The 26,573-nt window shown below is 42.6% G+C and overlaps 1 protein-coding gene across 2 annotated transcripts; it reads right to left on the reverse strand.

Moving 5' to 3' along the window:
- Positions 1 to 1,160: 1,160 nt before the first annotated feature.
- rars1 (arginyl-tRNA synthetase 1) lies at positions 1,161 to 25,934 on the reverse strand. Of its 2 annotated transcripts, none has more exons than XM_085289880.1 (15): positions 25,779 to 25,934; positions 20,091 to 20,225; positions 19,798 to 19,989; positions 19,296 to 19,404; positions 18,658 to 18,758; positions 17,530 to 17,651; positions 17,318 to 17,438; positions 16,399 to 16,528; positions 16,108 to 16,212; positions 15,634 to 15,812; positions 15,429 to 15,538; positions 13,152 to 13,257; positions 5,757 to 5,929; positions 3,378 to 3,625; positions 1,161 to 1,457 (listed from the first exon to the last, which is right to left on the reverse strand). In XM_085289880.1, exons 1-15 carry the CDS (start codon positions 25,821 to 25,823, stop codon positions 1,348 to 1,350), a joined length of 1,986 nt encoding a protein of 661 aa, XP_085146006.1. In that variant the 5' UTR covers positions 25,824 to 25,934; the 3' UTR covers positions 1,161 to 1,347. The 2 variants fall into 2 exon arrangements, with proteins under 2 accessions (XP_085146006.1, XP_085146007.1); XM_085289881.1 differs by lacking the exon at positions 25,779 to 25,934 and adding an exon at positions 23,597 to 23,750.
- Positions 25,935 to 26,573: the final 639 nt, after the last annotated feature.

Here is a 26,573-nt window from a genome sequence, read left to right on the forward strand (position 1 = left end):
GTGTCACATTTTAAACAGACTTAGAAGTAGCATGTCCCACTTTTATATTGTCTATGATTCAACATCAGCAGACTAATAGCTTAAGGTTGGATTTGAGCTGAAAAACCAAACAATCCTTCTGCTTCTTGTTTTTTAGAGCTAATATTAGCTAATGCGGGCCTGCTAATACAAAATGCTAGCTCTGCTAAGTCCTATTTAGCATCATTAAATTATTCAAACGAGGTCTAGTAACTTCACCGTCCATTTTCATAGTACTTGATGTTTAATAACCATATTAGATGAACTCATTAACCATCAGTAAACAACATAATTACAAAATATGCATAGCTAACATTTGCTTTTTAGAGTAATGAAATCTCATAGCAGATTTTTATTTATGTAGCCAAATTAAAGCTAGCTAGCTAAGTCAACTTTACAGCTGACTTTGACTTAGCAGACCTTAATGTTGGCATACATAACATGAGATGCAGAAGTATATTGTCAGTTTTGTGTGCTGAATACCTAAACACTGTTTCATAGATATTAGCTTACACACAAACACAAGTAATAATATTATCACTGCAAATAGCAATCACAGATTTTTCAAGGCTTTTTTAGTTCATATTTTGTATCTCCGTCTTTTCTGGGTGAGGAAAAAAAAAAATCATGTTAATCAGGGTTTACAAAACGCTGGGTACGCTGATGAGCCAGGTGTAAATTACCATGTGATCTCTCTGTGCAATGACATCCAATCAATGGGCCTTTCCAGCTGCACTTTCGGAAATTAAACCCAATGAGCAAAAGTGGCACCCATCCATCTCTGTGCTACACTTCCCAACGTAGAATCCCACAGATTGGCCGTCATTATCCAGACAGATCACGTGTTAACAGCATGAAGTGGAAACAGGCTCTTAATGAGCAGCAGCACATGTAATCTACCTCTGCTTGAAAAACAGCCAGTTTATCCTATGACATCCAAGATCGTAATCAAAATGCTTTTACTCACACACCAATGAACCGATTTCAGAGCTTTACCCTCTGAAGCACCGCTGTGTACACATTTTTTTTCCAGAATAGCTCCCAACCACGGAGTTTATATCCGACCAAACCAGGAAGCCGATATGTCTCAACTGAAGTTTACAGAACCAGCTTTAAAATGACTGACAGCAGACTGGGTGATATTTTGGTTTCAGAATCGCCCTTTAATAAAAAGATCCTTCACACGAGACATTAATAAATGAGTCGAACACAATGATTTCCCCGTCCCATGTTTGATTTAATAAGTGTTATGGAAAAATAACTTCCGGTTCACTGAGTTCAGACTGCCGAGGTTCATCTTCAGGCTTCCCCTCGTTCTGAACTCTGACATCACATCCTCTCGACCGGGGTCAGACCCAGGATGTCGAAGCTTTTGGCCATGATGGCTGCAGTAGCTTCGCAGAGCAGCATCCTCCACATGTTGATCTTGATCACCTCACCTGAAAAGGTAAAAACAGACAAACGGAGGAAATCAAAGGCGTGTTCGAGTTTATATCTCTTGAACTATCGGATTATTTTCTCAGTAAATACGCATTTTACAAAAGTGCTAGCACAAACCAATCCCATGATGAGTGTTTAACAGGACTTTATTTCCCCATTTATTGTCCTTATGTAGAGGATAAGAAATAACAAGGCAGCTAAAAGATACAAATTCTGAAACAAAATAAAATTAAGGCGGCGATGATGGGAAAAAAGACAGAATAATAAACAGAGGTGAGGTGAGACTGAAGCGGTCAGAGGTGCACTAGACAGCGAGACTAATAAACGACAAAAAGATCAGAGGGCGTGTTTAATGATGCCGCCATCACCCGGCAGCATCAAATAAAAATCAGTGACCTGAACATCTGCATCCGCACACAGCAGCCGTGACAGCCTCGCACTGTCAGACGGAGAAGAAATCCAATAGAAATTAAGTCGTTAATGAGCAGCAGAGGAGCGTTACACAGACAGGTCGTTAAAGGGGCGTGAACGTGGACCCAAACAAGCCGACATCCTGGTGTGCGGTGATGCGACAAGGATGGAGACAGGAGAAGATTTTTTTCCATTTAGTAATTAAACACACACTGGTCTGTGGATCGCCATTTTCTCCATGTTGATTTGTTGAAGCCGGCAGTGATCATGTTCCAACGAGAAGGTGGAGTTACTCTTAGGTCACTCTTACTAACAGGCTGAACGAACTCGGCCAGTTTAAAAGATGATAATGGACCCAGCAAAGTGCTTCAAAGCTGCATTCTATTTAACAACCACCAGAGGGCGACTGTTCTGGCTGGAGAAAGAATTGCAGCCCTCGGCTGTGAAGGTTCTCAGTCATCCAGGTCATGGTAGTCTAAAGAGCTTGGAAAGAAAAACTTCTGGACTTCTTTAAGTTGCTTGAAGACGTTTCACCTCTCATCTGAAAAGCTTCTTCAGTTCTAAGGTCAAATGGTGGAGAGTCCCAGATTTAAGCCCTGTGGGAGTTTCCCCCAAGGGGGTCACGAACCCCCTAGCCCCACCCTATCATGTGATTTCCTGAGGTCAAGCTGGTCTTCAAGCAACTTAAAGAAGTCCAGATGCTCTTCTCCAAGCGTTTTAGAATTCCAGCCCTCGGCTCCTGGGATTTTTGTCCTCAGCCATCACTTTCCTTTAACATCAATCTCAAACTGAAAGCAAGGCCGCTCTATGATCTGCACACAGAATCGCAGGCTTTGTTTGTCCATCTCCGAAAAAGATCGTGTAACGTCATTACAAAGAAACGTTGCTGTAGTAAATCTAAGAAACCCACCAGCAAGGCGCTCTGGGCTCGAACGACCTTACACTGGTGTAGTCTAATAAGCCGTGGGCTCTTTGTTAGCAGGAAGGCTGTACAATGAGTCAGCCCTCAGCTCAGACTAACAGTCCAGACATCCTCTCTCTCATCAGGATTCACTGACGACCTGCAACACATCGATTCCTTCTGCAAAAGCAACAGTGAAAAGTCGAAAATTCAAACCCTTCTTTGCAGCTTCATACTAAACAGTCGGGTCTGGATCCTTTGGCCATCCAATAGGACCTTGGCTCAAACTTTTGTTCTGACCACATTATGCCAAGTTTATTATTTCAAAGTTTGGACAGCTTTGGTTTTGTTTTGCAATTTAGGACACAGAAAAGAAAACCAAAGAATTTAAGCACTTTAGAAACACAACTTGGAGTAACTTTTAAAAGCACATTATGAGAGGAAAGGACGTCATATCAAACCAAACTCTGAATATTCAAATCAAAGTAAAGAAAAAAAACGATCATCGGATGCACTAAACAACCAACACGCGAACACCAAACTGAAGTTTGGACCCTGACCAGAGAGTTGTCCCCCTGAAACTGATCTAAACTTCGACCCAGCTCACCCGTCTGCCGGTCCTTCTCCACGCAGTAGCAGCTGTCGTAGAACTCTGTGAAGGTGGTGGCGAGCTCGTACACGTAGTCGCACAGCGTGTGGAGGAGCAGGTCGTCCAGAATCTTCTGCAGGATCTCCGGGAAACGCTGGATGCACTTCCCCAACTTCCACTCCTTGTCGTGGTCCAAGAGGATCTCCGTGGTCTCTGCCGCCTTCTTCAGCGTGGCCTCGTCGATTTTGGCCAGACGGGTGATGGACCTGCGAGAGGAAGACAAACGTTTAAAAACCAGTTAAAGAGTCCAGGCTAAAAAGAAAACGACTGGGAGGGCTGTGCTGTCTAACACCTATAGCCTCAAATAGTTAATAGTTATGAGACGGGTAAATCTACTACAAAGGCCCATGAAAACGCTCAGAACCAACACCTGATGATCTCCAGCAGTGATTTTGTGAAGAGCTCAAAGACTTAATGTTAAAGGCAGATACCAAATATAATTGTTCTGTGACATTCAGGAGAATATCAGAGCAACAAATGATGGACAAACCAAGTCCTGAGACAGTTTATTACTTATCCAAACATCGGCATGAATCAGTTCAACTCAAAGACTAATTGGCTTTTACTTGTGATGGTTTTGATGTTTAAAGCAGGGAGAGTCGCAGTGGTTAGCTCCAGTATCCTGCACTCTCATTGGTTGTTGACCACTCCAAAGTTGGTTTAACTCAGGACCCGCCTACTTCATATGAACAGCGGTTATTCTGCGCAACGTGACTTTAAATCACTAAATATCAATGACCTTCGACAGTTTCCACGTCACTGGTCACCAAAACCCTTTCACACGCCCCCGATCTCCTGCTGGTGATAGGATGAGAACTCTGCTTTGGAAAAAATGTATAAAACAAGTCAAACTGGTCTGATTCTCCAAGCATCCACTCGGCCACAGTTATCCCATCGTGTTCCCAATAACCATCCATCTTTTATCCAAACCAAGCAGAAGCCGGCTTATAAAAATGACCCGTTGATAGTTCATCGTTTTCTCTTTTTATCCTCCACCTCAACAATGAATAAACCAATTTTAGGAAAATACATGAAAGAAGTGATGTTGGGGTTCATGTTGAGGAAACCCAACATCTCCTAAAACACTGATTAAGCTCAGTTTTTTCCTTCTGTGTCCATGTTCAGTTAAACTGGACAGCCCAGCTCATGGTTTTAAGTTCTGCTTCTGTCCATTTTTCTCTCTCTTCTTCTTCTCTGAATCTTGAACAGCACAGCAGGGGGCAGCTGCCGTCACTGAGTGCTCTATTGACTGAACGCACGAACATCGAATCCTCTCAGGCGAGCCTGCTCACCCCTCCCGGTTGGAGGGGAAAAAAAAAAAAAAAAAAAAAGAGAGAGAGAGGGGATCAATCCTTTGCCGGGCGCTCTGCCACCCCGACTAACTCCTCCGGGAAGCTGGAGAGGAAGATCAGTGCAGCTCTTGTGCAGCCTGGAGACGCTCAGTCGATGGAGGGGATAAGGGTGAGGACAAATTGGGTCTCACTGAGTGGAAATACCCCAAAGACTAATCCCAAGCCACAACGATCGCAGAGGGTCTGGCGAGGCCGATCTGATACGAGTAATGAAAGTATACTGGTGCTGATGGGAGGTTCTCGTACAGGACAGACGAGAAAAATGGAGGCACTTGATTTAACTTTCAGGATAGTTTCAGTGTCCTAAACTCAGGGTCAAGCAATAGTTCATATAACCGATGGACAGATTACTAAACAGACCGGCTTCTGCATTGCTACATAACTAATCTTAGCAGCAATGCCGCTCATTATTTTACACTGGGTTTGATGGGCTGCATGAAAAGAGCTGCAACAGAGGCGCAAAACTGCAACTTTCCACTTTATCTCTGGATTTAGTCCGAATCTGAATCTTCAAGTGTAAAGTGAAGCCAAGACTAAGGTCGTCTCAGTGACTGTCAAATGCCAAGACTGCTGGAGAAGACTGAGGTGGCACAAAGACAGGATGGAGTGGGCCACCCAGGTTAAATGTGGAACTCCTGGTACTCAGCCGGGACTCGTCATCCATTCATCTAAGACTTTCAAACCTTTCCTGTCAGCCAATAACTTTGAACCCTGAGTACACATGTTTGATTTACCTCAGTTTTCATGTGCACTTCAGTAAGGTTGCAAACACTCGACACTTCATTAGCTCCTTTAGGGCTGTATAACAGATCAGGACTTCCGATTGGTCCACGCTCGTTTAGATCCAGGCTGTTCTAAACTTCAGAACTCGTCTAAATCTATATGCTATTTGTATCCTTGTGTGCCTGACTGTGTGCGGGAACACGTGCACTTCTTAAATCTTTTTTATCTAAACTAAGTATTAAAAGTTGTAGTGAACCCTGACCTGATGCGGGTGAAGGCGTAGAGGAGATACGCCGCCGTGTTGCCTCGGTCGTCCAGCATCTTATCAAACGAGAAGACGTAGTCGTTGTTGCGGTTGTGGGAGAGGTCGGCGTATTTGATGCAGCCGAAGGCGACGGCCCTCTGAGCCTTCGTGAGCTCCTCTGGAGTCAGGACCTGCAGAAAGAAGGTTTTCTTTTATTAAAGCAGACAATCTCTCCCCATCGCCGCCTTCGCCCGGCGTGCTTTATGGCATTAAAAATGCTGATAAGTGTCGTTTTAATCAGCTTGTAATTACTGAAGGCAGTGCTTCACCTTCTGCTTCCAACAGTTAAACCAGTGAGATGAATTTAATCCAAATAATGAAACCAATTTACAATCCTCGGGCAGAGATTAAATTGACTTATTGAGTCATAGCCTTCCCTTGAATCTGTGTGTGACGTGTTTGATACCGTAGGGAGTGAAGAGGAGGATTATGAAGATTTCGTGATAGTGATTAAAAACAACAAAAAAAACTGCAGTCAAGCAGAACACAGCAGATAGAAGAAGTGACAGGACAAAGATTAATGGCACAGGTGAAAACAGGGCTGCGAGTAACGGGCAGGTTAGATTTAAGGTCAGATTTGGAACAAATGGCCACTTTTCCACTGCAGAAACTTCCAACGTTTACACAAACTGGCCTTCGTCTGCTCCTCCAGCTGTTCCCACTGTTACATACGATCAACTGAACTTTCAAATCATTTTGAGATCGACTGAAACACCAAAATAGAGCTCGAAAAAAACAAAGATAAATATGATGGGAATACTGGTCATGTAACGTAACTCGGGCTCTATGACCAGAGGTGCACAGAGATGACCGGGTTCAAGCTTTTCCGGCCGATGTGCCAGGAGGACATTTGTCCAGCTTCTGATTTTTTCAGATAATATGGAAATTAACTGTGAAAATATCCTGCAGTCTACATAAACAGAAATTCACATTAACTACGTATATTCAGGGTTTGAAATAGGGTTGGGCGATATTTTACAACCAACAAGCGTCAGTCCAATAATCGACGATGGGGGTATATTCACGCATGCGCAGACTTTTGATGGGCGGAGCAATGTAATCATGCACGGACTGATTTGTGCATTTACAACACAGAAGAAGTCCAAACATGGACGAACTAATTTCCCCCCAAAAATTAGTGCTGTCAGTGTTAATGCATTAATGTGGCATTAACGTGGTCATTACCATTAATGCCATTAAAATTTTTAACACCCTCAACCCATCTGGAGCGCAGAAACGTTGGACAAACTGCCCGAAATGTGTTGACAGAGACATTTCAGGTATTTTGACTCTGTGCTCCAGACGGGTTGTTAATCACATTAGTTGTGATGATGGTGCGCTAACGCTGACAGCACTTAAAAAAATAAAATAAAATAAAATATATATATATATATATAAAAATAAAAGTTGCCAATTTGGGATTTCTTTGGCTTTAAACTAGATGAAAGAGGTAAACCTAAGGATGTAACCAAAGCGGTGTGCCGCTTGTGCAGACGTATAGCGAGCAAAGTACTCAAACACGACTAACTTTGTTTCTTCTCTTGACTGCTTCTATTAGCTCCATCACTATTAGCAAACTGACTCAAATAAATAAATCGCCCTTGTAAAAACGGCCGCCGATAGTCGATATATTCGTCCAATCGCCAAACTCTACTTTGCAGTCACTCTGCTTTTCTAAATTAGATCCAAGAGTCTGAGAGTGACTGCAGTGAGGTCGACTGTGATTGTTTGTAGACAGGTTGCCTCCCACAACGCAACCTGTGCAATCAGCTTATGACCCAAAGTGGTCGAACAGCGAGTGGTCGAGTGTAAACCTCTGGTTGAACAGCTGTTTACAACATCGAACATGCGATCGCTTATTTTTCCTGAACAGAAAAACAAATCAAGCACTAAAACCTGCAGTTCCGCTAATGTCCACTAGAGGCCGCCTCCAAAAGTGAGTCAGTCCCCATGGACATGTTAAGATGACCAACCTTACAGCCGTAAATAAATCTTCACAGCCCGCTATTAAATACAGTTTTGGTCTCCATAAATACTTTCCACCTTCAACAACTACAATGGGTGAATTTATGTAATTATTCCCAGCGGAGGAACAATTCCGGGCTTTGAGATTCTGGAATATAAAAATGTAAACATAAATATTTTATGAAATGATTGCAGTAAGTGTTTTTAATCATCCTGGCATTCACAGACATTTGTCTCTGGGCCGAATCTTCCATTTTCACTCCATTTATGAACCAAATCCTAAATTCAAATCCCCCTCCTGCTCCAGAGCCTCTAAAAGACATCAATGCGTTTTCAAAATTACCGCAGCAGATACAAGGTTTTCTCATTTTTGTCCCATCTTTTCAAAAGTGTTGAGGGGAAAAAGTTTGAAGTGGAAATTTCCGAAATGTTCTATAAAAATATGAATCTTTAAAACTCTGCCTTCCCCTCCTTTCATTGCATTCTGCCCTGAATCTTAATCCCATCTTTCAAACGGGGCTTGATGTTCTTTTATTTAGTACTAGAAGGTGTATGTTACTTCGCTGAGCTCTCAGAGTGGCTCCAAAGAAACAATAGATCTCATCCCCCTGGTAGCTGTGACCTGCTGATTCAAGGACAAACCTTCAATGTTTTATAAAATCTTGGATCCTTTATTGAATTACAGCAGAACAGAGCGAGCTCTGAGAGTTTAAAGGGAAGCCTCTATAATCCAAGACTGAGAAGCCTCTACTCTAAGAGTGTAGGAGAAAAGAAATAGCCTTAAAGACACATTCAGACGTTTAATAAGCTGGAGCCAGAAGTACTCGACAACTGGTACAAAGACTAGCCAACTGATTACTCGTCTTATCAAAGAAAGGCACTTTATTTTAATTCTCTTTGTATTTAGTCAGAAATTAAACATATTTATCACCATTTTTTGCTCCTAATACACAATTATTTCTTTTAAATGAGATATCCTGATCAAGGGGTGCAGTGATTCTCCAAAACCAGCGTCTGGGCCGTACCACTAGTTTCTTTAGAAGAGGGTCAGTGACATAAAACAGGCCTGACCCATTTTTCTGATGTATTAACATTTACTCAGATTACACGCATATCATTGGAGTAAGTTTTACTTATATGTGGAGCTGCTGTTTTGAAACGTGAGCGAGGAAGACTGATGGTCTTATTTTGATGTAGTAAGAGGAAGACAAACCATTGAAGAGTGCAGATTAGAGAAAATCCTAAATAAATTCAAACTCGTGCACCCAATTCTTGTTTTAAAAGGTGAAGATAAAAATAAATGTATAAAGTAAAACATATACTAGAATCTTTAGAGGATCTAGTGTCGTTAGGTCCAGAACACCTGATTACCAGGTCATACAGCTTAACGGGGTGCTTTAGTGACCTCATCCACCATATCCAATCAAAACGGAGAACCAGGAATGAGAAATGCTAAAATAATCATGAATATAAACCTTTCTGAGACCCTCAGAGTCCAGCAGAGCTATAGGTGGATGTTTATGACCAAATGGGTTTTTGACTAATATTCTACTCAACCTGGCGACACGTTAGCGTTTTATGTACGCGCCTTGAAAATAAGCGACTAATCAGCTGAGCTGTTACATCCAGCAGATTCTCAGACCAGTTTAATCGATCCCAGATGGCCTGAGTGTTTGTCAGTTTGCGATGCTGAACATACGTTAGCTGTGTGACTTTTTCAGAAAACCTGACCTCTGACCTTGAGGTTACCTGTAGAGGCACCTGTGGTTTTAATTTGAATTTAATTCATAAACACTGCCTGATGCCTGCCCGGCGCTTCAGCCTGATGGAGAAAAAGAATGAACGGCTGAAGTGGTTGAAGGATTATTTTGAACAGTGAATCATGCAAAGCTACTTTGCAAATAAAAATATGGAGCTAGAATGAGGAGAAGAGGCCCCATCATGCTTAGAAAGGTTCCTGCTCTGCACTACGAGCTAAAAAAAACCCAAAAACTGAGCTGTAAACTCAACAATCGGTCCCTGCAGCGAGAAATTCTTACAGTCTGGTCTGAAAGGCGCTTTTCTAACAGCCACAAAAGGACAGGTCAGGGCCGGAGAGGCCAGGATGTGTGTGACACACGGGGCAGGATGAGACAGGAAGGGCCAGAAAATAACAGGAAATAAAAGCACCAAACACAGAAGACAAAAAAATGAGGAGAGAGCAAAGTGTGAAACATCACAACTGCTGAAAACAAACATGAAGGAGCAGCAGTGTTAGAGAGCGGGCTGAGGTTCACGGAGGCCACGGCTGGGGTTTGTTTTTAATGAGGCCGGGTTAGCAGATGGTAGACGTGGGCACCGACCCAGACGGAGCGAGGAGCGCCGGGCCGGAGGGGCCTGCAGGGGAGCTGGCACCGGCTTCCGGCAACCTTCTCAGCATTAAAATTGCTGCAGTGCAACTGAAAGTCAGCGACTGCTTGCACCACACCTAGTGCTCCACGTAATAACTTAACCGGGTCAGGTTCTCTTGTTTTTCTCCTCTTTAAAAAAAAAAAAAAAAAAAAAATCTCCCTGCAAGTTTAACATCACAGAAACACCTCAGCACCAGCAGGTGAGACACGGCGAGTCAAAGTAACGGGAACGTCGAGAGCCTCGCTGTGTGAGGCGGAGAGAGCGGCTAACATGGCCCGGGGAGGGAAGAAAAGGATGTAAACAGGTATTTTCTGAGTTGAATCAGGCAGGAAACACTTCCCACCTCCAAACAACCAAACAAGCAGCTCTTAACGAGGTCCGGGCGAGCCGGTGATGGAGGATCGGGGCCGGGCGGCAGCGGCGTGGTTTGGTTTGAGGAAACAGAGAGGAGGGAAAACCGGACGGGAAACACGCTGGCAGAAGTTTGTTTTTCTGAAGAATGACTTTAGAAAAAGGAAAATAAACAACTCGAGGCTCGAAAGACTCGAAGGACTCTCCGCTGACAAACGCTCAATCCACCGAAGATAAAAAAAACGTGAAGTCTGACATTCGTCTGAGCTCTGAAATGGGATCACTGGGTCATCAGTCAAAACGCAGAGGCGCTCAGCAGAGAGTCAGGAAGTTTATGACACACAACTTCCTGCTTTATCTGTGCAAAAACTTCCATTTAACACAGAATATCTGCTGAACTCAAGCAAACTGAGGCAGTCAGCTTCCCTTTTACCCTCCACTAACCTCTGGTTTCCCATGATGCACTTTGCCTCTGTGTTTACACACCAGTCAGCTTTTTATCATTAATTATTACTAATCTCCGTCCCTCTTCCAGTGTCTTTGTCCTCCTCTCACCCCCAATGGCTCTAACAGAGCCTGGTTCTGCTGGAGGTTTCTTCCTGTTAAAAGGGAGTTTTTCCTTCCCACAGTCGCCAAAGTGCTCATACGGGTCATATGATTGTTGGGGTTTTCTCTGTATTACTGTTGGGGAGGACTCTTATATACACTTTACAGTATAACACACATAGTATACTATATAAATACATCTGAAGGGAATATGAAGACTCACTATGGGAATGGATGGAAAGTAAAAAGAAGACGTGGAAAAACTTCAGAAACAAGGAAAAGTGGGAGCATCTAAAGCACGACCACATGGTGATGAACGTTAGCTTGTTTTTAGCGATGTCGTAGCTATATGAGCCGTTAGACGCACGTGTCACATGACTTCAGTTCAGGATCACCAGGTAGCCTAACGAGCACATCTTTGGACTGTGGGAGGACAAAGAAAGAAAAAATAAACATTTTCTGTGTGTTCTCCTAAACGTCGATGTTTTTAGTTAACGAAGCGAAACGCTCGTCCCATCGAGCCTCTGATCACCAAGCTTCACGTCTCCCGTCCGATTCTCCTCTCGAGGTCTTTTTAAAGCTCCACGTGTGTGTGGTGAATATTTAACCACGAGTCGTCCTGCTGATTCAAACTCGATCGATGGCGGGAAGTCTTTTTTTATTCTTCCTCCTGGGTTACATCTGCTGGAATAACTCCTGTTATTGCGATGATGTTATATCCATATTCTGTGTCAAATATTTTATCTTTTATAAGCAGACGTTTGGAGCGGCGAGGGACGCCGTCCAGCGAGTCGCTCATTATTTCTTCCCCGAGCCCGGCTTTCGATTCGCTCCGACGAGGCTTATTTTACAGTAATGACCACCTCGCTCTACAGTAGCCATTAATTCTTCCCGCTCTCATCCCGCTCAGAGAGAGCCAAACTTGGGAGCTTTCTCATCTCGTCCAGACACACTGAGGCTGAAACGCCACCGCCCGGCTGCTTCCCTCTCATCCTCTCAGCCCCGTGTGGTCCTTTCATCCTCCTCTGCTCATGTGTGAGCTCAAACCTCTGCAAACACTTTTCCTCTCGGCTGTTTTGAGTCATTAATCCAAACAAGAGCAGAACCGTTTGTGTCTGATTGGTCAATTTCACACTGATCGTCCGCTGATGAGTCAACAACAGGAAAACAATCATTCCGGTTTGTAACCTGATCTGTTTTTCATGCCCTCTTTGAGCTCTCCACCTCCACCACACGTTAAAGGCACACGTTTAGAAGTAGCACCGGCTCTTCCTGCTCAGAATACACTGGTTACCTCATACTGGGCTGTACTGGGACCCCAGGTTTGGTCTGTTTAAAGATCCAATGGGATATTCCCATTGATAACCTGTTTTTTTTTTTTTATGTGAAGGCGATGTACCAAACTGTAATATTCAGACGTTACCAGCAGCCTATGGACCGACCCGGGTCCAAAGAATGTGGCGTTTCCTTATGTTTGAGCAGTGATCATGAGGAAAAAGTTACATGCAGCTCGTTTTAAGGTCACGCTGCAAGTTGTTATTGTATCTATTTTATAATAAGTTAAGGCCCAAAACATTTTTACTGATAATAATAAAAAGACATTTGATGATTAATTCAGTCCATAATATGGCCCCTGAGAAGCATATTTACGATGTAAGATGAGGAAAACATCCAATTTTCAATATTGTCTTCTTTAAAAATCTGACCTGTTACCTTCTTGTTGTGCCTACTTTCAAGTATTTGTAGGTAAATATAAAGGTAGATTATTTATTTATTAAAAATAAAATGAAATGATGTTTAATTACACCCGTGTTATGAAGTGTTACCTTTTTTCTTTTAATTTCTTTGTGCGCTTTTCTTATGTTGGAGTGCTTTTGACCTCTCAGGGCCACCGTAGAAGTGTTCTTGCTTACGTCATCTCGTGGAAATTATATCTGAGTTGAAATGCTCGTTGGCCAGTTAGTTACTCTAACTGGGACTGTTGGTGAGGGCCGTCCCAGTTTCTCGTGTGGAGCCTGAACTCCTCGCTGCCGTGTGAACAGGTGAGGATTTTCTTAAACTTCCCATCAGGTTTTTGTTCTGCCGCGTCTGCAGCCTCACCTTGTCTCGCTCCTTCTCCTTCAGCTTGTCCATGGACCTCTTCAGTCCCTCGTCCAGCAGGTCCATCAGCCTCACCGTGTCTCCAGAACGAGTCTTAAACTTCTTCCTGTGGAGGAAACGGCAGAAACAGCGGCTCAGTGCGAGGACGCCGGGTTACAAACCACCTGCAGGGGAACCAGTAATGGAGCTGCTGCAGTTTCACATCCCCAACCTGAACCAGCAGAGGTTCCACTTCCTGTCTCCAATAATTATCATGACAGCAAACTATTAGATTACTTCTGCTCGCCTCGGGGCGATACATTTTGTACAATCAAGCAAATCAGCTAAGCATTACAAGCCGAGCACAAGCCAAAAATTTAATAACCCCCGCCTCCCCTCCCTCCTCTGTTTACTCGCAGCTATAACGGCTCCCCCCGTGGCTGCGTTAAGCTCTTATTGTCTGGATGAGCGATTATGAGAACAGCGTGATAAATTTCTAATGGAGTCTGCCGTAGTGCAGACATAGTGGGGCCAATTTACGCCCCCTCAGGTTACCGCGGGGCATTTAGCGGCACTTAGTTATGGCCTCCGCGAAGCGTAACGTCAGCCCGCCGCCTGAACCCGGCGCTTCTTCTCAGGTCGACTGATTAGGAATAAACAACAACGTGACAGATAAGCGGTCAAATCACAAATCTGCTCACCAATCAGAGCGCAGCGATCGCTCACACGACGACACGATAAAACCCAACGCTCAGAGACGAGGTGCTCAAAGTGCACGACAAAAAAAACGGGAACGCGGCGGGAAAAATATATCTGAGGTGTTAAAGTTTATGAACGTGATGACTTGGAATCTACAAATAGATAAAAGAAGAAGAAGAAACAAGAGGAGGAGGCGTGGAAGAAAATGGAGGTTTGATATAAGCAGCGAGAGGACAAAAGAACAGGAGGACATAAAGACAGTGGAGGAAGAGTGAAATGAAAATGTTGAAGAACAAGAAGAATAAGAAGAAGCTCCAGAAAAGGGAAAAAATCAAAGAAAAAGTTAAAGCAGCGGCAGAAGAAAGAAAACGAGGAAATAAGTGGAAGAGAAGGAGGAAAATAGGAGGAAAGGGAGAAGGACGAGGAACGCAGGAGGAGGAGTAGACGAAGAAAAAAATGAAGATAAAGAGGAAAGATGGAGAAAGGAGGAAGACGCAATGGGAAGGAGAAAATGAAGGAAGCGAACGAGCACTGCTGAAGGAGGAAATAAGTGGAGGAAGAGGAGGAGTTAAACAGAAGAACAGAAAAGTTTAATTAAACAAGCAGAAGAAGAACGAGAAGAAAGGAAGAGGAGGAGGAAGGAGACAAGTAAAGAAGATGAAAGAGGAGGAAGGAATAATAACAACACGGACTCTGAGTGAACTTTTTCATCACTGCTGTCCTCCTCTTGCTCCTCCCCTTGCTCCTCCCCTTGCTCCTCCCCCTCACATGCTGAGTAAGGCAGGCTCTGCGATTCGCTGCAAACGACTAAGCTGTTTGTGGGGCAGTGGCTGAAAATCCTGCGTTTGATTCATCGACGCAGAAAAAATAAATAAATAAATAAAACGAGCCTTTATGTGAGCAGCGGGAAACACAGGAAGTCTGCCCGTCTGGCGAGCAGAGACGTCGGATCTGAAGTTGGCTTTAGACACATTATTTTTTAAAACCCCAAAAAGCAGTTTTATTGTTTTAATGTTTGTTACGTGTAGTTATTCATTTACTCGTTTACTTTGTGGCATTCCAAAACCGCCGCAGAGCGCCCTCTGGTGGACAAACTACATAACGCGGCTGCAGGGCGTTCCTCCCGGCTCTTCATTTATCAGCCAATCAGGCGGGCTCTCATAATTGAGCCCTATTTTAGAATTTTGACTTCCCTAACCATCCACGGATGAGGTCAGGGGCGGAGTTATAAGTGCGCAGTGGGCGTCGTCCAAGGGCAAGACCTAACCACGTACACCTCTGCATTGAATCCATGTAGAAACTATGGCGTAGCCTTCGCGAGCGGCCGACACTAAAACACTAGTGGCAGGCTGTCCCCGGGGAGGCGGTCCTTTTAAACCTCAGAGTCGTCACATGATCCACCTCAGGTGCTTCAAACCCCACTCACACTTTGTCCCCAGTGACAATGCCCCACCCCTTTTTTCCACCCCTTTTCTCAGCACCACCTCCCCAGTGTGTCTCCACCCGGTGATGTCATACCTGGCAACAGTCGGGTACCTGCGGCCCTCAAACAGCACTCAGAAAAACAAACCCTACTGTCAGAGCGTGTTTTGAACTCACTTGTCCTCCCCCAACACCACTCCAAAGCCAGCGTGCTCCACCCGGGTCACTTTGGGGTCGTACCAGCCGATCAGCTGAGCTGCGGCGAACACCACCTGGAAGTGCGTGCTCTGGAGGGGAAAACACACCCTCCAAACGTCATGTTCAGGAAAGAGACGGAGCTCAGACTTAAATCCAAACCCTCTGTGGTCGCGTCTCCACCTACCTGTCCACTGTCAGTGACGTAGATGATGATGTCGGCCTTCTCTTCAAAGATTCGTTGGCGAATGGCCGCGAGGTCTGACGTGTCGTAGGTGTAGCCCCCGTCTGACTTGACGACGGTGAGGGGGATGGGCTGCCCTGGGGGGAAGACGACCCTACGACCCTCGTCGAGCTCCATCAGGCCTGAGGTGGAGATTTAAAAGGATGGAGGTGGTTTAATGAGAAGGTCCAGTCAGTCCAAAAAAGACAAGGAGATAAAAACAGGAGGGCACCAAACATTCATGAGGCAATGCTGCCACCTGGTGGTGACACTCAGAAACTACAGGCTGCACTTTATTATCCACTGAAAGAAGAAAAACTGATTCTATAAAGACTTCTATTAAAATCAGTGTGATCAAGGGAACAAATAAGCTCTATTTCTGGTAACCCTAAATGCTCAGAAATGCCCTCCGTGACCTTTGACCTGCTGCACACTGACCTTTCTTCTCAAACTCCTTCACCACCTCAACCATCAGGTCCTGGTAGTACGACTCTCCTCTCTCGATGAGCTTGATGTCCAGGCAGTCGTAAATTTTCTGAAACTCTGGAGAAATAAAAAAAAAGAAATAATTAAAACCTGTCACAGGTAGACGGGCTGCTCTAAAGAGGGGGAGGAGCTCCAACGGGTTAAACCCATCCTCGTGTCACATGACTAATTTAAGGCCAGCGGCTCTGAATGAGGGACGAGTGTTTCATTCCTGTTAGCATGAAAGGCTAAAACCCGACGTACCTGTCCTGGACACGTCACAGATGAGGTTCCAGGCTTTGATGAACTCCGGCTCTTTGCTCTGCAGTTTGACGACACACTGGTACGCCCGCTTCTTAAACTCCTCGTCCGTGTCAAAGCGCTTCTTTGACTCCTGAACGAGAGCACGAGAGACTGTCAGCTCCCTCGTTTCACTGTCACAGTCAAAGCTGAGAAAACGTGTCTCCCACACAATAACTCCAGTTCATCTAATGAAGCCACGAGAACATTTTCCCCTCACACTGAACATGTTCAGAAGCCTCCGGGTCGGTTTAATTTGGGGCTTTTTTCTTATTTCTGCAGCATTTCTGAGCTTTAATACCTTCACAGTTACAGGAAACGTTGACATGAAACCTTCAGGGCTGAAGACGCGTCTAAGCTGCACCAGATTCATGTCTGTACCCGAACATTTGATCAGTGTCATGAATGCAGAAACTTCAAAAAGTGCATTCTGGGCAAACTTTCAGGGCTCGCATCACCATGTGGGACAGGTGGCTGTCCCAGGTCAACTTTCTGGCTCAAAGGAACAACGGCAGCCACATCTTTTTGTGTTTGAGTCCGTTTTTTTTTTTTTCCACAGAACTTAAATCTGTTTTTCAGCCCTGAAAGTTTCATGTGAACATGCGATCGTGGCTCAAGAGTTGGCAGTTCGTCTTGTAATCGGAAGGCTGCTGGTTCGAGCCCCGGCTGTGGCTACAATGTAGCTGCCATCACCAGTGTGTGAATGTGTGGATGACTGAATGCAGTGTAAAGCGCTTTGGGGTCATAGGGACTAAGTAAGTGCGAAGTTATGATGGTTAAAAAACTGCACTTGGGGTAAAAACCTTAAAGGGTCCTAACCCCACATGGGATTTTCCCAAAAGCAGCCCGATCACACACAGAGACGGGATGAGCATGAACTGACTTTGTAGAAGGCCTGCAGGTCACCGATGGGAGGGGAGACGGTCAGGTAGTCTGGAAACATGTCCTGCAGGTGGGCGATCAGCATCCCAAACTGGGTACCCCAGTCCCCCACGTGGTTCAGCCTGCAGAAATAAAAACTAACTTTTTAGATTTTATTTCTTGAAAGGTTTTTAACGTTCGCAGCTACGACACAGCGAGCGCGGCCAAGCTGACCTGAGGACTTCGTATCCCAGAAACTCAAACAATCGGCACATGCTGTCCCCGATGATGGTGGAGCGCAGGTGACCCACGTGCATCTCTTTGGCGATGTTTGGAGATGAGAAATCCACCACCACCTGAATGCAACACAAACACACAGGAACTGATAAATGCAGACGCTGAGACGGGTAAACCCATCACAGGTGAACTCAACCAGCTCCACGTTTTTATTCCTGGACTCTATCAGAGCAGCTTTGCATGAGTCATGGTTCATAATAAGCCTATTTTATGTTTGATCAGCGCCGTTTTGGTGTGTTTAATCAAACTTTTTGACATCCGCCTTAAACCACACACGTTTTTACTTCCTGTCACAGCTTCAGTTTAAAAGCAATCTTCTTCTTTCCAGTGTTGCATTAATATTAATTTCTGTCTCTATAGAAAAAGCTTATTTTGGATTCTCCCTCATTCACATCCTCCACCTCCTCCTTCTCTTCTCTGCTTTTGTGAGCATACACACATTTTTTATGTCGCACTTTATATGAATAATTTCAACTCCACACAGATAAATGTGAACGTGACTTTTACAGCACCAAAATAATTAAATGAGTAAGTGTGGTTCTTTATTTTTGTAACTGAAATAAATTAATTAATAAAATAATCTAATCTATCCATTTTCTGGTTCCTGCTATATTAAACTGAGCTCCTCACCTCATCTCTGCGTCCAGATTGCCTTCACAGGAAGCTCATTTCTACAAGTTTTATGAAAATTTTTTATTTATTAAGAAAAAAATTTAATTTTCCTTTTCACAACTTGTAAAAAATATTTAAAATGTGAACCTAAAATCTGCTGTAATTTGCTTTGATGTCACTCTATAAACTGTTATTGTTTGTGTGCGTTCGTGGAAGGCTTTTATTGTGAAAGGCAAAGACCGAAACAATAAAACTGGTGGGCGAGGCCTCTGTGGTACTCTCTTTGACATCACACAGAGCCAAGAGTAGAAAAAATGCGCGTGAAACTGTGTTGAATACCAGATAATTAGACACAAATAATTAAATCAAATGTTAAAAAAGGGATCAAAGACTTCCGAGGTTAACTAAAAAGGAAAAACATGGCGGGAAAATGACTTCAGCATGTGCACAGACCTTCTTCTTGGATGGCAGTGGTGGGGGTTGCACTCCGTTAATCAACAAGTTGCTCAGCTGTTTGGACACAAATGTCTTCTGCAGGTAGATGTTGATGAAACCTGAAAGAGAACTTTTTTTAGACTCACTTTTTAGGCATTTATTTACTCTAGTTTTAAATCTTTTAATATTTATACAAAACAAAGAATTATTTCTCTTTAAATATGTACACATTTGACAAGGTTCTAAATTAAATTAAATTAAACTAAACTAAACAAGAAAAAGTTGCATTTCCTGCGAAAATGCAGTGTGAATGCCGTGTCGTGGAAATCGGCTTCCGAAAACAGCTGAAGAAGCAGAACTGTCTGCTGAAAACATGCTGCAATGGGCGAGAGTGGAACCAGCCCTCCTGCTCATCTCACTGAGCTAAAACACAGCTCAACACAGCTGGCATTACCAGAAAGAGCTGAACAGTTTAAAATTTGAATGGTGAAAACTGTCAGAGTAGTTAACCAGCAAAGAAACGGAGCAACTAGAATAATAAGGTAGAAGAAGAAGAAAGTTTAAAGAGAAACAGGAACTTAATAGCGTTCCTGTTACTATAATTGTGTGAATGCCGTGATGTCTGTGTTGACATCATTAAAAGGCGGAGTCTCTACCTGGCCCCGCGACCTCCGTTTTCTGGACGAGTTCGTTGTCTGGAAGATTTTTGATAATCTTCTCTGCGATCTCCCTCGGGTTCATCTTTATCCCCTTTGCCTTCAGCATCTGCAACCCGACAGCCAGAGACAGTCTGAAGCAAAGCTTTTTAATCTGACCTGCTGAGACCAGGACACACTGCACTGCTCAAATGTAATCCTCTAATTTGACTCAATGCAGCTGCAGCTTTTAAAACTGTAAAAATCATAGTAAGCTATTAGAAATCACAATAAGCAACCAGAAATGAAAATAAGCCACAATAATTCATAACAAGCCACCATAACAACAATAATTCATAATAAGCCACCATAAACAATAATAAGCCACCATAGATCATAATAAGTTGTACAGTGTCCTTGGGTGCTTTGAAAGGCGCTATTTAAATAAAATGTATTATTATTATTATTATTATTATAAACCATTAAACATAAACTCGTCAGTTTTCGGGCGTGGCGGTCTAACCTGGGACATGCTCATGGCGCTGTTGCACTGGTAGTCCCCAAACTTGGCCTGCTGGCTGGGCGCAATAGAAAGTGGCGGGTTGTCGAGCTCGGGGCAGGAGGCCTGGATGGCCTCGCCGAAGACCTCCTGAAGTCGCTGGTTGATGTTTAACATGGCTTTGCCGCGTTGACTCAGTGAGTCTTCCTGCAGACTCTGAGGACAGCACAGAAAGGTTTAATGGTTTTTCATCAATGTGCTTTTCTCAGGTTAAGATTAAAACGCCTCAGGACATCTTTCAGCAGAGCGCCACTCACCTTCTTCAGGATGTTGAGGCGGTACTTGAGTCGGGCGTTTTCCTCCTGCAGCTCTTCCAGGCGTGGAGATGGACTGAGGTTCTGGGAGTTTTCAAGATTTTTGATCTCTGCAGACAGACGCTGGATCTCTTGCTCCTAGATATCAAAATATTTCCAATTTCCAAGAAAGACACTGAGAAAGAAAGTTCCAACTGGAGCTGCTCAAGAAGCTTTAACGCGCTCCTATAAATAGTAAATATTTTTACACTGAGTTCCAGCCTGAGAAAATGCTTTAGGGTCTTAAATGCTGCCCATTTTTAAAAGGAACTGTGGAAGTATAAATATTTTTACCTCTATGGCTACGAGCATTACATCAATGATCATTAAAAGAGGACCGAGTTAGCACCCTGTGGTACACCTCAGGAATTATAAAGACACATATATTCATAACCTTTAACTCTTTTTCTGTATTTCACTGTTGATCTCTTATACACCTGTTTTTGATATTTGTAAACTACTGTGCAAAAGTCTTGAGCCACCCCTAAATTTTTTTAAAAATCTTTTTCTTTGGATATTAGCCGTTTCGTTTTTACTCCAATATATATACCTGACCATTATCAGATGTGGGGGATGGGGTATGTGGTAAGCCAGTTAACATGACCATGAATCATTTAAGTATAAAACAAGGAACTTAATTCAACAAATGAATCAATGTAATTGCGAGAACTTAAGACTCACGTTCGGACTTCAATTACAACTTTGGTTTTTAAAATAACTTTAAACACATTTTTTTTTATTAGAAAAATAAATAAATAAAAAAAAAAACAGCCTTGGGTTATGTGAGATTAGACACACTTTCACTTTCTTCAGCTAAACAACATCTGCATTCTTTTTAACCCAAATAATAAATGTTTTGACTCAGCAGAGAAACCTGCCAGTTGACTTTCTCCCATCAAATCTTCTCAGATCAGGTAGCTGATACATTTTCAAAGCCATTTTAAGGCAATATACAGAAAATAAGGAATTTAATGAGTCCCTGGATACATGGTGGTCAGGTGGGCAAGAGAGCTGAGCAAATAATAACTGTATGTATAATGTATAAAAAGTTAATAATACATTTTAACAATTTCGACAGGGTGCACAGCAAAGTTAATATAACCAACTTAGACTAAAATTACACTTGAAAAACATTTTAGTTAAGAAAATAAAAATTAGAAAAATTTTCTATAAGAGTTAAAACGAAACTAAACAATTTGTGAACTTGGAAAACTAAAATAAAATAAAAATTACATGTTTAGTTTTTCAACCTTGTCAGGGCCCGGGGCTAGCGATTTTTCCAGTCGGGCTACCAAAATCTATCTCTGCCCTGCCTGTCGGGCTATTGTAGGAAGGAAAAATATATGTCAATGCTTTTGCATTCTTTCAGAAATGTAGCTGGGTAATTATGTCATTGGCATCGGTGAGCCACTGTCAATATGTGACATATTGAAGTCGCGTTTGAATTTGCGCTTGTTTTTTTGCTTTCACTTTGCAATCGCGTGAACTGTGTATAGAGAGCGACAGCACTGATCTGTGAGTGATGATAATTTGTGCACCAATTCCTCTGACATCGTCTTATTAATCGTTAGCTTACTATGCAAACATGACAAGTGAAATCTCCCGCAGCTTAAACATGTGAGAGGTTGATCGTGCAGAGAATCGCTGAGCTTATGTGAGTGAGTGTGTAAAAGCAGCAGGATATATATTTCAGTTCTGCTGAGCCAAATAAGACAGGTCAGGATGAAGAAGTGACAGCCAAAGAAAAGCTTACCACAAAACGGAGAAGTTATGACAAATCAGACTATAAGGCAAAAAGAAAGTGCAGCTTTATGGTTTCATGGACAAAAGAATTTCTGTGGCTGCAATATGACAAGCTAAATAACCAGGGCTGCACATAAGTGGTCCGCAGGTGCGCATTCGCTGTCAAAATAAAAAACACGCACAAGATAAGAAGTTGCAACGCGTGTTTGCATACATAGGATTTTCTGGAGGAGGACAGACATTTGTTTAGAACTCTTAAAGATGTCGAAGACGCTCCTTTAAGCAATTACTGTGATGTTCCTCCACCTCCAAAGAAATGTCAGAAGGAGTCCGAACCACAAAAGAAGCACGTATTCTCGGAAAAGTAGTTGCAGGAGGTGAGCTGGCTTCAAACAAATGATGAACGCACAGAGATGTGGTGCAGAATGTGCCGTGAAAATCCCACTCTAGTGGACAAAAACAGCTTTTTATATGTACGCAAACGCGCGTTGCAACTTCTTATCTGGTGCGTGTCTTTTATTTTGACAGTGAATGCGCACATGCGGACCACTTATGTGCACCCGTGTAAATAACATAATGTTCTGCCGGGTGTGTTGTTGGTTTTCTCTCGATTTCTGAGTCGACAAGCGCCTTTGTTACTGGGACCAGTCATTTTAAGAAAGGCCCCCATTAGAACCCATGAGAAATGCAAGAAATGCATTATTGCTCAGTCTGGAGAACAAACACCAATTGCAAATAACATACTAAAAATAAACCTGAAAAATCTGTTTAGACCAGCTACTATGTTGCAAAGAGTGAACTACCACTGGCACAATGTAGCAGTCTTTGCAAACTTCAAAAAGCAAATGGCCTCGATCTTGGTTCCACTTGTCTCTTACCCGTGACTTCAGTGGAAATTTCAAATTCAGGATCTGACACAGACTGATTCATGTCCTACACAGTTCTTACAAGTTCATAGAAATATATGTTCAATTAGAACCAAGTATTTGAGTTGATGATTGTAATTTTTATACAATGTTGTAATTTGTGTTTCAACAATTTTTGATTAATGTTTTGTTTCTGTTACCATATTATACTTTAATGTATAATATGGTAACAGAAACAAAACATCAATCAACAAATTGCTCTCTTTTTTATTCGGGCTACTTAAATTTATTTTGGGCTACCAAAACCTGAAGAGTCCCTGCCCGAAGGGCTACCAGGGACTTTGAAATTTTGCGAGCCCTGCTTGTAATATTTGTTATAGCTTAGCTGATGAGGCTTTTATGGAATTTCAATGTCTGCAAGACTGAGAGTCAACAAGTAAAAGATTAAAAACGAAAGTAAAATTAAACGTTTCAAGCAATAAAAATTAACATGAAGCAAACCTGTTTTCAAAAACAACTGAAACTAAACTGAATTCAAAACTGAAAATGGCAACAAAGTAAAAAAATAAGAAAATACAAAACTATCCCTCCACCAAAAGACCGACCACACAGCAGGACGACCTTCAGTACGCCATATAACTGAGTAATTAATAACTACTTCTTATCAAACAATAAAGCGAGTTACTCTTTTTCCAGCAGCTCAAGCTGCGCTGTGCAGTCTGCTGAAAACAAAATGCAAAAACACCCACATCACATTTACGCTTCAGTTTATTCATAAAAGCGTCTCATCGCTTAACGTGTCCAAAATCAGATGAAAGCGCCACACAAAACAGAAGGAAAATTAGGAACCGACAACTTTACCTAAAGTCCACAGAACAGAAGTGAGCCTCGGAGTTCAGAAACACATCGCTGTGGTGACTTTTAAAGTCTAGCCCAGGTCGGGCTGGTGACACACCAACAAAGTGATAACGAAGCAGACCTGCAAGTCTTTAAAGCGCACATCGTTCACCAAAGCAAAACTGAAAGTATTTGTTTTACAATGTGTGCTCAACAGCTGATGCAAGAAATGCTTTCATTGCAAACCAGAAAGACGAGCGCTCTTTAAGCTGCCATCAAACGTGTTTAAATACCTGGTAACAGGAACTATTTCAGAAAGGCCTTAAAGAGACACTGTTCAAAAGAATAAAGAAAGTTAGTTAAACTTCTGAATTATTGATGTTATCAGTTAGTATCAGAGGTTATTAATCAGGTTCAGCTGCTTTGGTGTTATTGACGTTAACCAGGTGCAACGATGAGGCAACGCTCGCCTGATCCGACTGAACGCCTCGGAGACGTTATGTTTCAGCCCGTCCAACGCCTCCAAACCTCGGACTGAGCACAAGCTCGCTGACGCCCTGGTTAGATATCCAGCATGATTTTTTCCCCACACCTTTGTGTTTGTGAAAGTGTATTAAAACCTGCTTAATCTCCACTAGAGGGCAGCAAACACCACCTTAATGCTTAGATTTCAAGGTAAGGGCTGCTCATGTTTTTATATCAGATATTGGGTAAATGTGACATTATGTTTTTTCATATTGTGAAACATGCTAGTAAACAAACTCAGGCAGACTAACTGTAATTTAAAGGCTGCATGAAAAAATCCTCACATATGTGACTCTGCAGGTTAGTGCAGGATAAAAAGGTTACTTTGCTGCAATGTGGTGGATTTAAAGTGGAGAACCGTGTGTGACTGGTGCACAGTGGCTGTGGGTTCATGGTCACAGTTAGCTTACATCAAGTGTAGCAGAGATTCATATAAAGTTTAGCTGATGATGCTGTGATTCTGACTGAATTCCACTATCATATTAACTTCATACCGTCTAGTATAAACACAGCATAAACAGTGTACTGTGGGTGTAGAGGATGGAAATCAGCCAGGACTACTATTGCATCTACATCTGCTCACATCTGGCTGACCTCAGTTGTGTACATCCACAGAGAGCAGCAGGTCAGCTGATCACAGCCTGTACACTAAGAAAATCTACTGGAGCTTTCAATAGAAATTATTATGAGTTGTGATTCTTTTCCCCACACAGAGGCATGACAACTGATTCCTCCACCTGCTGAATCCACTTTAACGCCTGACTGGACACATTTTCCTGTTTAAACACAAAGTCACCCTCTACAATGTAGGTAACACAAAATACAGCTTTCTTCTATTTTCCTTATTTTTCTTCAGATTCAAACTACAATTAGAATTAAAAAGTTTATATTCCCAACGACTGATATTATTTTATCATTATGTCAATAAAGCACAAGGTTCAGTTAGCTTTGCATAAAAACAGGTGGTAAAAATGTCCTTCAAGGAGATACTTATACTTTCTTACTAGTACATTTCAAACTTGGTACTTTTTTTTATTTTTAAAACAGGATTATCTGCACTTCTACTTAAGTACAGAATATGTCCTTACGGTGGGTGGGTGGGGTAATTTATTGATTCATATACATATCATATATCATAAAAGCTCCCAAAAAGGAATGTGAAATATTTATTTTTCTGAAAAATAAGTTTGATGCCAGGGTTAAGTAGAGAAAAATGTTCTCGCCAGACTCAATTTAAAAATCTTCCGATTTAACTCCTCCTTTCATTTTCAGTAGTCACTCATCTTTCTGGGCTCCACTGTGCACAGGTGATAGCCAATCACATCTGGTAAGTTCGGCATATATGTGACTTACAATAACGAAGCACAGCTCTTTAACAAGTAAAAACTCTTCATGCCATTCCTCCTTCATGCGCTGTCAAAGCAGTGTCCTCGAACAAATCAAAGGGACCTCCGACTACAACAAGACACGTTTGATTTAACAAACTTAACCCGAATTTGACACTAATGCATAGATATTCAATCAAAGCATGTCTGGTTTACTCGACACTGCACCTATTCAATAAAAAGCCAAAAAGTCTTAAATTAGTACTTTTTTTTCATTAAGTCTGGCAGAACTTTGGAATGTTGCTATCCGGCGGCAGGATGCGCATTTAGCCCTACAGCTCGCATTAACCGCTGACCTGTTGCTGCAGCCGGGCCGTGTACTCGGTCACAGGGTCTCCCATGTTCCTGAAGCTCTGCGGAGAAACTCTTCTGTCTGCTGGACTTGGAATCTCGTGGCTGACGAAATACAAACCGGAGGAAAGGAAGAAGCCCGTAACTTTACAGTCCACTTCCGGTGCCGGGGAGCGCTTCTTCCTCGCTGCATTGCGCCGGATTGAGAGCGCCTCCTGCTGTATCGGAGCTTCCAGGCGCGATTTCAGTGGATGTTTTAGCCAAAATGACTTTTATGTGTGTCATGTGGTAAGTATCACTAAAAACACAACCACTGGCACGATAAGACTTACAAAAGATACGAAGAATATAAGATGTTGGACTGTCATCAATTAACAGACATGCATTTGCAGCAGTGTGATGTTGCACTGAATGTGCATGGGAGTATTACCAATTATAAATTTAAACAATATGAAATCAATTTGATGAATATATAAAAATATTAACCCTCTCGAGGCAGGCGTTGCCGATTTGCAACAGTTAAAAACTAACAACCTGATTACCCCACATTCATATTTTATGAGTTTTTCATTTACTCAGAAGTACCACTGCAGGACTTGGTTGTGCATTAGCAACAAAAAACTTAATTTGAGCCTGAGAGGGTTAAAAAGATCAAATAGATGGTCTCAGGGGGATGTCATCCTCTCTCCTGCTGCTTGTTTGTGTGCGTAGTTTGATTTTTAGGTCAACTTACAAAGAGCTGCAGCTGTTAAACATTTTAACTTTTTTCTATCTACTAAATCAATGTATCACTGTTATCA

This window comes from Mchenga conophoros, linkage group LG10 (genome assembly GCF_057382185.1).
Source record: "Mchenga conophoros isolate Kocher_MC1m ecotype Shallow Benthic linkage group LG10, M_conophoros_male_GT1.1, whole genome shotgun sequence".
Classification (NCBI taxonomy): Eukaryota; Metazoa; Chordata; class Actinopteri; order Cichliformes; family Cichlidae; genus Mchenga; species Mchenga conophoros.

Excerpts from the sequence above, each read along its gene's own strand:
- rars1 (XM_085289880.1), bottom strand. The coding sequence starts at position 25,823 with ATGGGAGACCCTGTGACCGAGTACACGGCCCGGCTGCAGCAACAG. Across the intron at positions 17,652-18,657 it reads CACTGCCATCCAAGAAGAAG|GTGGTGGTGGATTTCTCATC; the intron begins GTCTGTGCACAT and ends TGTTGCATTCAG. Across the intron at positions 17,439-17,529 it reads CTGGGATACGAAGTCCTCAG|GCTGAACCACGTGGGGGACT; the intron begins GTCAGCTTGGCC and ends TTATTTCTGCAG.